This window comes from Sinohyriopsis cumingii, unplaced genomic scaffold, assembly GCF_028554795.1.
Source record: "Sinohyriopsis cumingii isolate HCF-2022 unplaced genomic scaffold, ASM2855479v2 utg000160l, whole genome shotgun sequence".
Classification (NCBI taxonomy): Eukaryota; Metazoa; Mollusca; class Bivalvia; order Unionida; family Unionidae; genus Sinohyriopsis; species Sinohyriopsis cumingii.
In genome coordinates this window covers 8,214,378-8,233,778 of record NW_028315873.1, presented here as the reverse complement: position 1 = coordinate 8,233,778, position 19,401 = coordinate 8,214,378, and the positions used below count along the sequence as shown (strand labels likewise).

Below are 19,401 nucleotides of genomic sequence, written 5' to 3'. Positions count from 1 at the left end.
AAATTCACAGAATCTACCAACTGGGATTTTCACTTAAATATTTAGGGTAACAGTACATTTAGGGTGGGTTGAAATCTTGTGTATGACAGTGATGGATTAGATGAACGATCAAGTAGTGTATCTTTTATCTTTTCAGTAAGGTATATTTCATTTTTTGTATATATTATTCTTGTTTAGTTTTTATGGTTAGCGCTAACATTTCTAACAAATCTTTTTCAAAAATTAAACAAAATTACGTTTGTGTTACTTTTTAATGCAATAAATTGTACTGAATAAAAAATTAATCTTCCTCTACAGTATGGTGATAACAGTTTTGTAAAGTAGTCAAGTATAATGTGATTAAAGCCTTTTATTTTTTATTTAAGAAACTACCATTCTTTTATATTTTTTAGGATAGTGGGTGGGCCAAATTTTTTTACTCTCAAATAGCTTTAAAAATAATTTGCCTAGTTTGATAGAAGAATAACAACCCAAAACAATCCTGACCTGAAATCGGAATGGGGTGTGGATTATACAGATAAACACCGGGGTCAGTTTCTTTCACATATAAATGCATTTCGCACTTAGGGAATGTGTATATCAATATAGGACTTGACTCATATTGAAATTTCTTTACAAATCATCCGTGCTCTCTAACCCCACCCCAATATTACGGGTAAGAACTTTAATTTTGTTAGCAATCTACACTTATCACTAGGAATATCAATGACCCAAGGTTTATTTGCATAGTTGTTTTAGTGTACTAAGAGTTAGAAATGATAGGAGGACAACAACCGTTTCCACATATAATCAGTTATCACACGTTACTGACTCATGACTCTGTACATCATTTTTGAAATGAATACATTACAGATGTCCAAATAAATGTACGGTAGATCTGACATTTTAAAGTTAATAAAATACTGTACAGAAGTAGAATAGTGTGCTTACTGGTTCCATGTGATGTCTGGTACAAAATCCCTCTTGAAATAATAATAATAATAATAATAATAATAATAATAATAATAATAAATGAATAATAATAATAATAATAATAATAATAATAATAATAAATGAATAATAATAATAATAATAATAGAGTTAGCACAATCTACACCTATCTATAGGAGTATTAATGACGCAAGTTTTAGTTTTGTTTATCCTTTGAACATGACAGTAAAATGAACAGTTTCCGTATGGAACTAGTTATCACACTATAATGATTCATGACTCTGTACAGTATTGTTTTAATTAGTACTAATATCAGAGTAAACGTAAGTTACTAAAATATTGTACTTAACTATAATAGTGTGATTACTGGTTCCACGTTATATCTGCTGTTTAATCCCGCTATACTACTACTACTACTACTACTACTCTACTACTACTACTACTACTAATAATAATAATAATGCAATCACACAACTACAAGTATCATACAGTATTTATTTGTTATTTTCCTAGTGAATTCATTTACTTATGTGTGACATTTTTCATGTCTAATCTAGATCTCTCTGCTAATTATAATAATAACAACAACAACAAGAACACGACGATGGCTGTGGTGGTGTTGATTAATTATGACAGTAGACTATTATTGAAAGTCATAAATTCAATCTATGTTGATGTCTATAAGTTCTATTTTATTTTAATATAATTATACATGTCTTTATTAATGTTTATATCATTTTATTTACAGACGACCTTGACCCTAACGGTGTCGTTGTGGTCGGGGGCAAGCTGGTCATCACAGATAACAGGTCTAATAAAGTCCGTGTGTACAGACGCCATGACGGCATGTTGCTTTCTTCATCCGACGAACTGGAGTCAGATCCCTGGGGCGTGTGTTGTGTCAATGACACGGACTTGTGTGTGGTTATGAAGGTCGGTATAATAACACTCATGTCGGTACAGGACTCCGGTCTCATTTCTAGAGGTAAAACATTTGATTTACAATCATCATTTGATTGGTGTTATGGTGTAGCTGTATTCAGGGACAAAGTTGTTGTCAGCGGTATCAAAGACAACACGATATATTGGTGCGTTGTGTCTTTACAAGATGGACGACATGACAATTTACACAAAGTCTGTGAATGGGACTGTTTGAGTTGGTTGACGACAACAGAAAACATGGTTTATATTTCGTGTGGTGCTGACTCCCCTGGCTTTGGTGTGCATGGATTTAATTTACGGAATCCAAGTCAACCGCCATACAGATACAAACCTGAGGGACGGGACCGATACCCACATGGAATAACTGCAGATGACAATGGACATTTATTTCTGTGTGACTTGTATTCGCATTCCATTCATCATTTGACAGAGACATGTGAGTTAGTGGCCATTTATACGGAGGGGATATCACGTTGTCCCGACGCCATTTTCTGGGACAGTGGCATTCTGTACGTTACAGGTTCGTCGGGAACTGTGATCACCATGTACGAAACACCTCATAAAGGTAAGTAACGTATTTTATTTTTTTCTTCATACACGACAACAATACCTTTACAACTTTATTATCAACACTAACATTTTAAAATATTTAAATAAAATAAAATTTGAAATAAAGTTGTTTATTTTTGTATGATCGAAGTCTGCATGTCTATAGGTGCCGACACAGTTATGTATGAAGGCCTATTTATTCATTTAAATAAATTATAAATAAAATTTTCGTTATTATTTTGCAATTTATTACTATTCTGCATTTAAATAGGAATGTAAATTATCTATTTTTAATAATTGTATGATTATGGTCAAATGGTTATGGTAAAAAAATGCAAACATCGAATATCAATGGTCAACGACGAAGTCACGCTTGTTTGATGTCGTAAAAATATTTGCAGCCAGGTGTCGCTTTCATTGAGCGTTTTAGCACGCGACGTAAACACCTGTTTTGACTGGTTTATACAGATGGCTTTGCCTTGCCTGAAAATGGCGGCGGATATGTACATTGGTGTTGTAATGTATATCTCTTGACGGACTTCGATAATGATCTTGCAAGGAATATTTAGTGACTAGAAAATAAAAGGAATAATCTCCATTTAAAGGTATGTGGAATTTAATTTATACAAAATCATGCATATATTAGGTACAAGAAACGTATGATATAGTCGATAATAAGCTAAATGACTCACACGTACTTTACATGCGGCTGAGGCTCGTGTCAAAAGCTTTTCAACAAGGACAAATACAGATTGTATGATAGCCAGGGTTGGGTGCCATTACACCAAAGAAAAACAAAATATGTTGTGACTTTAAAAAAAAAAATTGTCATTAGTGTAGGTAGGTAGCTAGAGATTTAAAAAAAAATGAACATGGCATATATGATATGTATTCGTATATATATAATGATACATTGATTTTGATTATCATTGGCATGGGTATTAGTATTATTATTATTAATCACATACTTGAACTTATTTAATTTTTAAGTTGTTATTGTAATTTATTTTAGTTGTGATTTAATATTTTACTAACACAACAAATAATTGTACCCTGATCTTTAAAAATATTTGTAAAGAAAGAGGGGATGAGAATGAGGACTACGTAGACCAAGTCAAGTCAGAACAAAAAGATGGAAAACAAGTCATTGGTCTAGAGGATTTGACTCTATTTTTACAAAAATGTGTAGAACAACTTGTCGGCCTATAGGGCTCGACAGTCTGTTTGTATAAAGGAATATAACAACTTGTCGGCATATACGTCTGTATAGCCTTTATAAAGGGGTACAACATATTGTTGGTTTAGAGGACTATACAGTCCGCTTGTATAATGGTGCAGAACAGCATGAGGGAGTAGAGAACTATACAGTCTGCTTGTATAATGGTGTAGAACAGCATGAGGGAGTAGAGGATTATACAATCTGTATAAAGGTGGGAGCAGCTTGTTGACCTAGAGGACTATAAAGTCTTAATGTATCATGGAGAAAAACAACTTGTTGGCCAAGAGGATGTACAATCTGTTTGCGTGAAGGTTTACAACAACTTGTTGGCCTAGAGGACTATACAGTATGCCTGTATTAAGGTAGAGAAAAACTTGTTGATCTTGAGGACAATACAGTCTGTTTAACACATTAACTCCTGGAGATTTTTGTCATTTTCGCCTGAAAATCGAGTAGTTAACACATTTTGAAAGCTATTTCTGAATAGATCCGAAAACACCAAAATCCCCAGTGATCTTTCAATAATATACTGCCTAGTTGTGTTCGAAACATAGTTTTTCATTGGCTATTTGACTCGCGCATGAGCAGAACGGTAAAAGTTTGATTTCTTTTATTCTTTCTTTTTGTTTGCTAAAGGGAGCAATTATTTTTGTATCGAGACCACATTTTATTCGAAATGACCATCTTATCCTACTTTTTGCAAAGGCTCATCTGTCTGTTTGCAGTTCATACCTATTTGCCTTAGATCTGAGACCAAAAAGTCTAAAATCCGGACACAAAATCGGATTCCGGCGACTGGCGAATTTTGGTTACAAAAAAGTCGAGTCCAAAAAATCCGGTTTTTGATCAGTATTTTGCAGTGCAACTAGATATTCCAAATTATTTTGTATTATTGTGGAGCTACATTTATCTGCCTTTCTATAATACCACCCACTTTAGTTTATCATGCATAACCATGACGATACAGAGCTCGGCAGTAGGCTACTACCTCCTGCCCCGTTAAGTCATCGCTAGGTGTTAATGTGTTAAAGGCGTGCAACTACTTGTTGGCCTATAGGACTTACGGCCTGTCTGTATGAATGTATAGAACTTATTGATCTTGAGGACAATACAGTATATTTAAAGGTGTACAACTACTTGTTGGCCTAGAGGACTATACAGTCTGTATCAAGGTGTAGAACAACCTGTTGATGTAGAGGGTGATACAGCCTGTTTAAAGGTGTACAACTACTTGTTGGTCTAGAGGACTTACAGTCTGTCTGTATGAAGGCATAGAACAACTGATTCATCTAGAGGACAATACAGTCTGTTTAAAGGTGTACAACTACTTGTTGGCCATGATGACTATACTGTCTGTATCAAGTTATAGAACAATTTGTTGATCTAGAGGGTCAGATGTCTCGCCAGGATTTTAAAACTAGGAGTCCAGGACTCCCATTTTGGTAAAAATAGGAGTCCCACCATCAAAAGTTGCAGTCCGTTCTTTCCTACAGAATCAACACAGACGTGAGTGCATCTATTTTTAGATGGAGAGGTTTTCGTAATGTAATCACTAACTTTAATATAGCTCCATTACATCAGTCCATTGACAGGATTGCAAATTTATGGTTTATTTATTTGTCTAAGTCCTTGTAGTAATTTTAGGCAATGGTTAAATAGTATCTGATTTACTGTTTTTTCCCCGTAATTTCGCAAAAACGTGTCAGGTCGGAAAACAGCTTAGACATTAAAGCGCATCTCGCAAATTCCACAATATAGCATTGTCCCATACGTTTCTGACCTACATAAGTTGCATTTTAAAGTTAAATCTTTAATAACATAATACCTTGGCTTTGCTTTCAATGATCTGTATATTTTTCTGAAACTATTTGAGCGATGATTTACGAAAACAGACAATCTAATAAACTGGTACATCCCAGACTTAACGAAGTCCGCCATTATTTCCCGTTAGGCCTACTGGTTCACTTAAAGTTTCAAACTAATTTTAGCAGTTAATATATATCCAGATCACCGATTCTGATCTTAAAACACATGTTTGTATGTTTTATCATCAAAGGATATCATGCAGGAAATTGATAGTTGCTACCTTACTCGGAAAAGGGTTAATGGTCAATCAGCTATCAAAACATATGCTTGTGAATGGGCAAGAGTTTGTTTGTCAACGTAATTGATGTCAAAACTAGGTCTAGCTACTGATGTATTGATGAACACATTTCGCTACAACACTAGAACTAACCAGGCTAAGGCGAGCTGCATTTAAAAAAGTATGGTCAATCAATATTCCTCTGAAGCAGCTCTTGTTCGTCCATCGGAGTGATACTGAATTTTGTCAATCGAAGTAAGGACTTATTCCAAACACCAATCTAGGCATCACACACTTTCTTACACTTAGCTACTGTCCTATCCAAACTATCAATTCTCGCAGTTTTAGCACTCTTCTGAATCTCGTTACAATCTTAGTAAGTTTGCCGTTTAACCCCAAAATACTTACCCAAATTTACGAATAGCATTTTGTCTAAGTCTCAACATGTCTTGATTCTCGTGCACTACTTATTCCGATACATTCGGAAATGAACACAATAACGAAAGCTAAAGTTGTTTATTTGATGTACGTTTATAAATGACCACATGTACATCTCTGGGTATTTCTGACTCTGACTTCAATCACTGTAAACATCAGCACATTTTCGCATCCGGCCGCCAGTCAAAGCCTTCGAACCTGCCGCCCAGCTATTGCATCATGTTCTTTTTTTATGTACTCTTATAATGACAACATTTATGTACATCACTGAATTATGTCATTGTAAATATCAGCACAGCTAACTGATCAACACATTTTCCCACAAAGCAGGTGGCTGAAGCAGGACTGGCAAGTCTTTGAATTTTGCTGCGCGCCTGTTACTTGCGTATGGAGGACTCCCGCCTCAGTGATTTTCTGCGCCCCAGATCAAAAATTGGCGTCCAAATACGCATAATTAAACGTTTCTGAGATCTCTGCTGGATTATACAGTCTGTTTAAAGGTGTACAACTACTTGTTGGCCTAGAGGACTATACAGTCTGTCTGTAGGAAGGTATAGAACAACTTGTTGATATAGAGGACTATGCAGTCTGCAGCAATACTTACTGAATGTCAGCAAATGTCTTATCTATATTAGATGCATATGTTGTTCACTTTCATTTTGCATTAGGCATGAACATTTTTTAAAACGGATTTAAATGTATATACATCATTGTCTCAAATCCAGGACATGTAAAAATTATGAACAGCTATCAGCTTCTTGGTAGGAGGGTGATGGGTGTGGACATCATTGTATAGAGGTAGTAATAACCATCATCCCCCATTTAACTGAGATCATGGACCCCTTGGTAGGAGGGTGATGGGTGTTGACAATATTGTATAGAGGTAGTAATAACCATCATCCCCCATTTAACTGAGTTTTTGGACCCCTTTTAATCTGGGGTCTGGAAACAACCATTTTATTTGCTCCGTTTTTAAAGCTTCATCTTTAGTAAGACCTTGGGTTGGGATCATTTAAAAAATGGAATCAAAACACACTTGAATTCTGTGAATAATAAAGTGTGCATTTATATCAGTTTATGTCAATAATAAAGTGTGCATTTATATCAGGTTATGTGCAACGTTGAGATTCATATACAGTACAGGATTCAAGAGGTCAGGAACTTTAAATTTAATCATACACTATGAATGGTAGTAGTCAACTCAAAACCATGAATCAGAAACAAGGCAATAAATGTAACATATAGTAGGAGAAGATAAATTCTTGTTGTTTACATGAAGAAAAAATTGCAGCTGAATAGTACCCAGTAATGTTTGTAAAATCTAATTTGACTGAGTTGAGTATAATTTTATGAGTCAAACAGCCAACAGTCCCAAAAGTTATCTGGAGCAGTTCTGTTACATATAGGTTTAGTTGACCTTCATATGACCACTGTTTTCAATTCTATAATATGCTCTTCATGAATTTGTGGGTGGCTGGATGGTCTATTCTAGGGTACATACATGTACAGATCACGCAGATCTCAGCTCCACATTGATTTGTGTATTGAGTCATTCACTGTGTGTAAGCTTAATTGTCAGTAGCTTCCCATGGGTCAGTGGTTATTCCCTGGCACATTCATCACCAAATACACTAGCTGCCATAAATAGCCTATCATATTCTAAATTCAATGAAGCTCTCAAGACCATAATCACAGATGACCAGCTTGCACATTATCTTTTCAAGAGTGACTGATTTAAAATGAAAGGAAATGACACTATTCTGAGCACTTTGTTTAGACATTTTTCATTATGATTGGGTTTATCTGAAATTTTACATTATGATTGGGTGTCGGAAATTCATCTGAAATTTTACATTATGATCGGGTATTGGACATGCATCTGAAATTTTACATTATGATAGGGTATTGGAAATTCATCTGAATTTTTATATTATGATTGAGTTTATCTGAAATTTTACATTATGATTGGGTGTCGGAAATTCATCTGAAATTTTACGTTATGATCAGGTATTGGAAATGCATCTGAAATTTTACATTATGATAGGGTATTGGAAATTCATCTGAAATTTTACATTATGATAGGTTATTTGAAATTCATCTGAAAAATAGCAGGTTTCAGCTGAAGTTATATTCTTATAAACAATGGATACACCACTCATAAAGACAGTTATGTACACTACATAATGTTACATTTCCAACTAGAGCTACTTTCTGATCTTTACTAGCCAAGGTTCCAGTGTGATTACCATATCTACACCTTGGCGGATCAAACAGATATTTTAGTGCTTTGTCCTAGTGGCATCAGTCGGATTTCATGAGTTGCCTCCCTTAGGATGTAATGACAACTAACCAATAGCATGTAAAAGCTATGCATTGTACATCATCGTAAAATGGTGGAGGCAATTGACCTCAAAAGGATACTTAGTAAGTTTCACATCGAACATGTGACTACATACCAGAGAGAAGCCATTACAGGTGTATTTTAAGTGAAAGATATTTGTACACAGACAGACCGGCAGAGGAAAATTACTTACATATCAGTCCATTTAAGTTGTGTGTTCAAATTGTCTTGATCATATGGGAACATTGTTCAAATTTGAACAATGTAGTTTGTATTGGATGCAGTGGCATGCAGCCTCATCCAATAAAATTCACAGACCTGAAGCACATAAATGTCTGTTCGAAATGCCAAGGTGTAGATGAGATAATCTTGATGGAACATTCACTAGTGAAGATGTTACTTTCTTGGCTGGAGATTAATGCAGAGAGGATAAGGTAAGTATCATTTAATCAAGATTGTTTTACCTATTGTACAGATATGGAAAAAATATTGACAGATCTATAAATTGATGAATCATTTCACCCATAATAATAATATGCAATTTCCATCTTCTGCTTTTCCCCTTCTTTATGCACTCTTTGGCTTTTAATCATCCTTTGCAGCATGCTAACCTGCTTTGTAACATAGCTACATGGTGAGTGGTACCTGTACTTAACCATATAAGCAATTAGCCAGAAAGCCTTTCGGATTAGAAGAAGGAATATAAAGTTACTGTATCTTTCTCCTTGACAACCTCATTCAAAATATGTTCTCATAAATTTTATCCAAACATTTGAAAAAAATTGAATCAAATAAAAACAGCTAATATAAAAAATGGACAACGGTTGAACCAAAACTTGTTTTTGATCTTCTTGTTAGCTAGATATACCAGCATTAGTGCTAAATAACTGACGAACCTGCTCTTATTTACCTGTTATGTGAATTTGTGTATATTCTAACCAGTCTCATAAATGCATACTAATTTGAAACCAATCTGACTGATATTGTCTTACTGCTGACTGTTCTCTTGATAGATAGATAGATACATAGATACACAGATAGATATAAATACACATACAATAATGAATTGAATGAACGTGTTTACAGCATCTTGTTTATGGAAAAAATTAAATAATTTATAAACAGACAATAAAAAAGAGAATTTTTGAGAAACCGTTCAAGTGACAAGTTGGATAGCAGACAATAAATTAAGTATGGGACAACTTGCAAAATTAGAAACTCGCATTAAGATGCAGTATTGTTCTAACGTAAACATTTATATCTTTATTAACGTTTTTATATGTATGAATCTAATATTGAAATACTGAATATTGAATGTCTGTGTTTCAAGTTCAGAAAGAACAAGTCTTGTGTTGACATTTAAAAATCACAATTTCATGTGCATTTAGAATTGAAATGTGGGATATAGTTGTACACTTCACGAATATTACTTTCCTTAATTAAAGGACGGTCATTCTTTCTTGATACAAATTGGATGTTTACAGAAATGACATATTGCACAGAATTACCTGACATGGTGTTATATATGCAAATAGTTGTTTCAGCAACTGATTCAAGTCATTTTTTATTTTGACAGCTGACCCAATAGTCCTAAAATATTATTTACAAAGAACATTATAAATCATTTACAGTTTTATTCCCTATAAAGTACTTTATTGTATGCAGAAAACATATGTTGAATTTAAATCTTTTCAGTCTCTATATGATTAAATGGGCATGATTCAGGGGTATTTATTGATGTGTAAAATTTACCTGGATAAATACCCAATGATACTCTTTAATCCTTATAATTCCAATTTACTTGTTTTATGTCAGGGGTATTTATTGATGTATAAAATTTTCATGGATAAATACCCAACGATACTCTTTAATCCTTATAATTCCAATTTACTTGTTTTATGTCAGGGGTATTTATTGATCTATAAAATTTACATGGATAAATACCCAACGATACTCTTTAATCCTTATAATTCCAATTTACTTGCTTTATGTCAGGGGTATTTATTGATGTGTAAAATTTACATGGATAAATACCCAACGATACTCTTTAATCCTTATAATTCCAATTTACTTGCTTTATGTCAGGGGTATTTATTGATGTGTAAAATTTACATGGATAAATACCCAACGATACTCTTTAATCCTTATAATTCCAATTTACTTGCTTTATGTCAGGGGTATTTCTTGATGCATAAAATTTACATGGATAAATACCCTACGATACTCTTTAATCCTTATAATTCCAATTTACTTGCTTTCTGTCAGGGGTATTTATTGATGTGTAAATTTTACCTAATCACTCACAATGTAACTAAAGTATTAGGCTCTTAACTGCAGTATGGCCTGATCTTCACTAAGAGTCATGGGGGTTATTTCAGGTTGTTACTTGATGGGGGTTATTCCAAGTTGTTACATAATGGGGGCTATTCCAAATTGTTACATGATGGTGGTTATTCCAAGTTGTTACATAATGGGGGCTATTCCAAGTTGTTACATAATGGGGATTATTTCAAATTGTTACATGATGGAGGGTATTCCAAGTTGTTACATGATGGGGGTTATTCCAAGTTGTTACATAATGGGGGCTATTCCAAGTTGTTACATGATGGGGGTTATTCCAAATTGTTACATGATGGAGGGTATTTCAAATTGTTAGATGAGGGGGGTTATTCCAAGTTGTTACATAATGGGAGCTATTCCAAATTGTTCCATGATGGGGGTTATTCCAGGTTGTTATATGATGGGGTTATTCCAAGTTGTTGCATGATGGGATTATTCCAATTTGTTGCATGATTTTTTTTCTCCAAGTTGTTGCATGATGGGTGTTATTCCAAGTTGTTGCATGATGGGTTTTATTTCCAAGTTGGTGCATGATGTTTTTTTTTCCAAGTTGCTGCATGATGTGTTTTTTCCCAAGTTGTTGAATAAATACAAATAGAAAATCTTTCAGAGAGGATTTCGAAAGAAACTGCTGTACGCAATTTGACAGATCATATCTAGGAATATAAGGCTTTCAAGCTGATACGGTGATGCTGATCTTCCATCAAATATAAGCACACTTATTAAAAATGTAAAAAGATATAATCACGTCTTAAAATGGCTGATTTATGTTTGGTCAGAACTATCTGAAAGAATCCTGGCATGATACCAGTTTAGATATAAATATTGATACCAACAGGCCATAAAATATACATGTTTTTACTAACAATAGTAAAATGTCCAAATCTGACAGAAAAGACTCTTGGCATGAAGACCTTAATACTGATCAATTTAACATCAAATATGGCCACTATTATTCAAAAAAAATAGAAAATTTTCTGACAAATAACTCTCCAAAACTATTCATCAGCAAATTTAATTGAACTCATACTAACCTGAAAGCCTTTCAGTTCTTTACAAACATGATGCTGATGCACGCTCAAACCTGGCCACAATTACTAAAGATTTTTACCAGAATTTGATCAACTCAGAGAAGCATCCAACTATTGAGTTGTCATAGTACAGGACATGATAAATGATATTCATATGGTAGTAACAGTGGATGAAGATAACATACACACTGACACACAGATATATATATATATATATATATATATATATATATATATATATATATATATATATATATATATATATATATATATATATAGTCATGATAATTTTAAAGAAATGTTACCAAAAAATATCCTGACTCAAATTCATTGGTTAATTTCTCTTACATTTGACGAACGCTCCGGTGGCCTAGTGGTTTGAGCGTCCGCCTTGGATACGGTAGGTCTTAGGTTCTATCCTCAGCCGAGTCGAACCAAAGTCTTACAAAAATGGTAGTAACAGCTGCAACGCTTGGTGCTCAGCATTATGAGGTTAGTGTTAGGGCTGGTCGGCCTGGTGTCAGGATAATGTGATTGGATGGGACATCATGATACATGTCTGTGGCATGATGCTCCAGTGCTAGACATCACTATAAGCTGTCACACTGCAGACATCATGGTGAATCACACACACACACACTTACTTTGGCCGTTTAATATAAGGAAGATAACATTCAAGTGAGGTTAATTTCTCTTACTTTTGTCATTTAATATATGGCAGATAACAGTCAAGTAAGGTGAATTTCTCTTCCATTGGCCATTTAATATAAGGCAGATAACAATCAAATTAGGTGAATTTCTCTTGGCCATTCGATATAAGGCTTATAACAGTCAAGTGAGGTAAATTTCTCTTACATGCAGCCCTTTAATTTAAGTCCAGTATCAATCAAGTGAGGTCAGTTTCTCTTTGGCTGTTTAATATAAGGCAGATAACAGTCAAGTGAGGTTAATTTCTCTTACACTGGCCATTTAATATGACATATAACAGTCATGTGAGGTTGATGTTTCTTTGGACATTTAATATAAGGCAGATGACATTCAATTGAGGCTAATTTCTCTTTGGCCACTTAATATAAGACAGTTAACAGTAAAGAGAGGTACCTTTCTCTTACATGCAGCCATTTAATTAAGTCCGATATCAATCAGGTGAGGTCAGTATCTCTTACTTTGGCCATTTAATATAAGGTTGATAACATTCAGTTGAGGCTAATTTCTCTTTGGCCATTTAATGTAAGGCAGATAACGGTCAAGTGAGGTCAATTTCTCTTACTTTGGTCATTCAGTATAAGGCAGATAACAGTTGGATGAGTGACCTTAGGGCTGTTATTGACTCAGTAATTAAATATTTGTATTGTTTCTATTGCAGGCATCGATCAAACGACTTTGAACAGACTGTCTAAAGATCTTGTTGGTCCTAATTGGAAGTTCTTCTTCCGAGAGTTGTCAGGTCTGTTAATATATCCTATGACTGGCGATTGAAAGATAGTAACTTACTTAGACAGAAATAAGGTTTTGAATAGACAGCCTTGCTGTGTGTAGACCATATCAATTTATGGTATGTCTTGCATCCATCAGTCCATCACAGTGGTTTGCAAGCATTAAAGAAATTTCATTTCTGATCATTGTTTGGCATCAGATATGGCATGTAGCTTACATTGTTAAGATTTCAAATGCTTTTCTTTTTAAGCGACATTGATGCTTTATTACTGAAGTAATATGCATCTGACTGGTTGAGCTTTTTCATCTTGTGGCCATATTTCATTTCATATTTTGATCAGGCTTTGCATTTTAACATAATGAACAGGTATGTAAAATGTGTGCTTTTCAAAATCTTGACAGGGCCCTGAGTGGCCAAGTGGTATGAAGCACTCTCCGTTACGGATCACTGCCATCTCACCTCTGTCTGCATGGGTTTGAGTCTGAAAAATAGCGTTAAACCCCACAACAACAATAACAACAACAAAACCTTCATGAAATTTTAACCAGTAATCACATGATAAACATCCTTTATAGTGGAATATATTGTCTTCAAGTGGAAAAAATGTTGATGAATCAGCGTTAACCTTTGCACTTTTCAAAAGACATTAGAAACTTTCTGGAATGTTTAGAAATTTCAACTCATCATATGCATGTTCTATATTTCTTGCCAATGCATGAATAAGACTATGGGCATGATAAGAAGATCTTGGTTGTTTTCTCATCTGTGACAGTCTGACTATTGATGAAAGTGAAATGTACATGATCACATGCTTCAATGAGACTGAACTGATAAATGGTATTATAGTCAAAAGAATGAGACAAGAATTATTGGTTATGTATGTATCAAGCATAACATAAATAATACATTTGCATCAGGAAGTACAAACTACCAAATTAGTACTGTTGAAAGATGAGTTTTAGTAAACGCATAAAGTACACACTACACAGTTATATAGGTGCTGGGTATCAATCATTTAAGCAATGACTTTCTCTTTTGAAAATTTGATTACAACTAGCTTTTAGTAGAGGTTATTCAGTTTAGTTTGCTCACTTTGATCAGTTTCACTGTACATTAGATAATATATGATGACATAGCAATACAAGTGAAAGTTAGCAACATGTAGTAGTAGCCATGTAGTATAAAAATGGTGGCAACATGTAGTAGTAGCCATGTAGTATAAAATATGTATCAGTTAAAGAAGCCTTAGTCAGTTATATTTGTGCTATTTGCAGTATTACCCCAGACACATTAAACTGTACATATTTTATCATGCAAAGTATCTGCATGATCAAACTATTAATTATATAATTTTGTAAGTAATGGAATCGAGCAAGTGATGTATGTTGAAGACGAGAGGGATAGCCTTGTCAGGATTGGCAGATCAGTTATTCTTCTCAAAATTCACATACCACAGAGAAATTTTGTGTGACGCTACAAATCTCAAAACTATTTTTATCACCAGATCTGAAGCATTTTGATAGTTGCAATGTTTTTAGCTAGCAACATAATTATGTTCAGTTTTCACCTGCATGGTTTAAGATGAGTATAAACTATCACTAGCAAGAAATTTAAAGTTCATTTTGTGAACGGTTTATTGTCATATTGTCGTATTATAATTTACTGATGCACAAATTTGTGATTACTACATGTCAGCTTGTTTTTCATTAAAAGTCATCTGTTTATTAGTTTTATTTAACTTTCCGGATCAAACAGACAATAGCATTAAGATACATTGTATGAATATTTGTGGAGGACAAAGGAGATAATTTTTATGTATCAGCAAAAGTTGCCAGTACCATCGCCACTCTCTTCAAACCTACTGTCTGCGCTAACAAATGAGTGATTTTGCACTCTATTGTATAATTGCTAATTTAGCCAACAAATGCAAGTAGCTTCATGCACAAATTGAGATTTTATAAATGGGAATTGTTCAGTCAATAGCCCAGTAGATTTTGCTATGTTATGCATATTGTTGCTATGTTACACATATTGTTGCTATGTTACACATATTGTTGCTATGTTATGCATATTGTTGCTATGTTAAGCATATTGTTGCTATGTTACACAGATTTTTTCATATCATGAGCCTTGAATAATTTCATTGTTATATTCAGACTTGTCATTGAAATAGTCCAACTTGCCATTGTTATAGTCACTTATCATTGTTATAGTCAGACTTATTGTTATAGTCAGACTTGTCATTGTTATAGTCAGACATAAATTATTGTCATAGTCAGACTTATCATTGTTATAGTCAGACTTATTGTCATAGTCAGACTTATAATTGTTATAGCCAGACTTGTCAATGTTATAGTCAGACTTATTGTCATAGTCAGACGTATCACCGTTATAGTCAGACATATCACTGTTATAGTCAGATATATCATTGTTATGGTTAGACTCATTGTTGTAGACTTATCACTGTTATATCATTGTTATAGTCAGACTTATCATTGGAATAGTCAGACGTATCATTGTTATAGTCAGACTCATCACTGTTACAGTCAGAATTATCGCTGTTGTAGTCACACCTATTGTTATAGTCTGACTTAATATTGTTATAGTCAGACTTATCATTGTTATCATCAGACTAGTCACTGTTATAGTCAGACCTATCACTGTTATAGTCAGACTTATCATTGGCAGAGTCCGACTTATCATTGGCATAGTCTGTCTTATCACTGTTATAGTCAGACTTATTGTTATCGTCAGACTTGTCACTGTTGTAGTCAGACCTATTGTTATAGTCTGACCTAACATTGTTATAGTCAGACTTATCATTGTTATCATCAGACTAGTCACTGTTATAGTCAGACGTACCATTGGCAGAGTCAGACTTATCATTGGCATAGTCTGACTCATCACTGTTATAGTCAGACTTATCATTGTTATCGTCAGACTTGTCACTGTTATAGTCAGACCTATCATTGTTATCGTCAGACTTATTACTTTTAGTCAGACTTATCATTGTCATAGTCAGACTTATCACTGTTATAGTCAGATGTATCATTGTTATATTTAGACTTATCACTGTCATAGCCAGACTTATCATTGTTATATTCAGAATTATCACTGTCATAGTCAGACTTATCACTGTTATAGTCAGACTTATCACTGTTATAGTCAGATAAATCATTGTTACATTCAGACTTATTGCTACAGTCAGACATACTGTTACAGTCAGAGTTATCCATTACAAGGCATTCTGTAATCTGAGTTATTGACCACTCTGCAGTCTGTATATATGATGATAAGTATACGTAATGTGATGTGTATAAGCCTGTAGCATCAAGATCTTGGAGGAATCTGATTAAGAGCAGCTTGTACACAATAACAATTTGTGTGAGAGAAATGTACATTGTCTGGCCTATTTGATGCTCTAGTTCACTTAAGAGAATCAATATGAATGCTTATTTCATGTGTAGACTAAATGTTCCATTTTTAAATTGCTGTATTGAGAAAACATTTGAAGTTTATTTGACTAGTTTCATGAATTAATAAATGATAATGTTTTTCTAAAAAGAGAGAATCCATCCATGTTTCTAATTGCTAACAATTTATTTTGGTATAACCACATAACAAACTAGTTATTTGGCTGAACACATTGTAGCATGGGTATCTATAGACAAATTAGACTCAATAACCATGTTGTTTGGCTAGTATATTATGGTTTGCATTTTAATAGCAGCAGTAGCTATTATACAATGGCCATGTTGTTTGGCTAGTATATTATGGTTTGCATTTTAATAGCAGCAGTAGCTATTGTACAATAACCATGTTGTTTGGCAAGTATATTAGGGTTTGCATTTTAATAGCAGCAGTAGCTATTATACAATAACCATGTTGTTTGGCTAGTATGTTATGGTTTGCATTGTAATAGCAGCAGTAGCTATTGTACAATAACCATGTTGTTTGGCTAGTATATTATGATTTGCATTGTAATAGCAGCAGTAGCTATTGTACAATAACCATGTTGTTTGGCTAGTATATTACGATTTGCATTGTAATAGCAGCAGTAGCTATTATACAATAAACACGGTGTTTGGCTAGTATATTACGATTTGCGTTGTAATAGCAGCAGTAGCTATTATACAATAAACACGGTGTTTGGCTAGTATATTATGGTTTGCATTTTAATAGCAGCAGTAGCTATTATACAATAACCATGTTGTTTGGCTAGTATATTATGGTTTGCATTGTAATAGCAGCAGTAGCTATTATACATTGTGTACCTTATTATTTTTGCACCTCGAAACATCTTGTCCATTCAGTCTGAATATATCCATCCGGAGAGTGGAGAGTTGTTAATAATACATAGCCTACTTGTGCACCTTGCACGTGTATGTAAAAAAGAGTCATCTTTTCCAAGGACCCCATGCCAATGCATGTGTCATATAGTGAAAAATTGACTTTGTGAGCTTAAACTATATTTGGTTCTCCTTTAACAGTGTTTCATCTAGTGTTACATTAACCATCCCGGTTTCTGTTTCAATGCTGGTAAGGCATACATGTTCATATAGCCCTCATTTTGAACACTTTGTCGAGCATCACATTGGATGGGTCCTTTCTATTTTGAATACGGTTTGCTGATATAAGTTTCAAAAAGAGGTTTCTCTAGATTTCTATAGGGATACAATTAATTATATGTATGAAATACTTGCTCATGACTATTGCCGAATGTCATTTTCCAACAATCCTCTGATTTCAAAACGTATTTGTCAACTTTGAAAACAGATGACTATTTCTCTGCATGCACACTTGAGGTATACAAGTAGACCATGCTTTTGTGTGTGTGATTTGGATTTTTAATGTAGCTTTAAAAATATTTTCTGTCATATCACTACATTGTCTGCAGTGTGGCAGTTTATAGTGATGTCTAGCACTGGGCCCTCATGCCGCAGACATGTAGCATGATGTCCCACCGTCACATTTTCCTGACACCAGCCTGACCAGTCCTAACACTAAGCTTGTAATACTAGGCGCCATGTGAGACAGATGTTAGTACCATTGTTGTAAGTCTTTGGTATCCATGTTTCTGTGCATGCAGGCATATGGTACATGGAACACGAGTTGACAATTCTACTCTCTGTAGATGGCGTATTTACATTGAATTGACGAGAGATTTTGACATAAAAAAGAATAAGTTGCACAATATCAATGGGTATATATAATAATGTATAATTAATATCATATAATGTACATAAATCTCTCTTGCGCTAGGTGTGTACGAATAATTGATTTAATTTACTTATAGTTGATGAGGCAGAGATTGAACAGGTCAGACACGAGTATGGCCGTGACACTGTATGGGAGCAGATATATCAGCTTCTGTATCGACTGAAGCAGAGAAGGAGATTGAATAGGACCAATATAATTAAGGCACTTAGGATTTTAGATAGAGAAGATCTGGTTGACAAGTATAGTAAGGAGACATTTTCATAGAGTTGAAGTGATGCCTGAGAAAGCAAGATGTTGGAGATACAAGATGGTGCAAGGAGTTTCTGCATGTGAGTACAATAGATGGTACAGAATTCAGTATCATAAAAGTGAGTGTTAATCCCACCCAATCGTAAATTGTGTTTTACTTAAACTTGAACACCAGATATTGGGCAATTTCCTATCATATGAATGGAGATGGTTCCTCGTAGATACTGTGTAAATTACTTCTGCATTGGGTTTCAGAAACAGAACACAAATGTAAAATGGGATCGTTGTCCAAAAATATTCTCAACATCTCTGAAAACTACAGACTGATGTTGTGATTATAAAACATCCGTCACAAGTAAACTTACTGCATTTTGAACATAAACAAAGATCAGCATATAAAATTAGAGGTTGATATTTTATTGGAAATGCAGCTGGACTCCATCGTTCATTTTTGACTCGTGAAATACACTAGATGATTCTCCAAAAAATTAACATCAGCTTGATAGATTTCAGTCGACAGAATACTTTGGGTAATTAGAACATCCTTTGAGACCCATGTGGCCGAGTGGTCATCATCAGCTTGACAGAATACTTTGGCTAATCAAAACGTCCATTGAGAAC

At 34.2% G+C, this 19,401-nt stretch overlaps 1 protein-coding gene across 1 annotated transcript in view; it reads left to right on the top strand.

Annotated features, from left to right (window-relative positions):
• Positions 1-18,854, top strand: part of LOC149774731 (uncharacterized) — a 65,415-nt gene extending 46,561 nt beyond the window's left edge. The window contains exons 2-4 of the mRNA XM_089944992.1: positions 1,679-2,437; positions 13,240-13,320; positions 18,608-18,854. Of these exons, the coding sequence (XP_089801118.1) occupies positions 1,679-2,437; positions 13,240-13,320; positions 18,608-18,795 (1,028 nt within the window). The 3' untranslated portion in view covers positions 18,796-18,854. The remainder of the gene's footprint in view (positions 1-1,678; positions 2,438-13,239; positions 13,321-18,607) is intronic.
• The last annotated feature ends 547 nt before the right edge of the window (positions 18,855-19,401 follow it).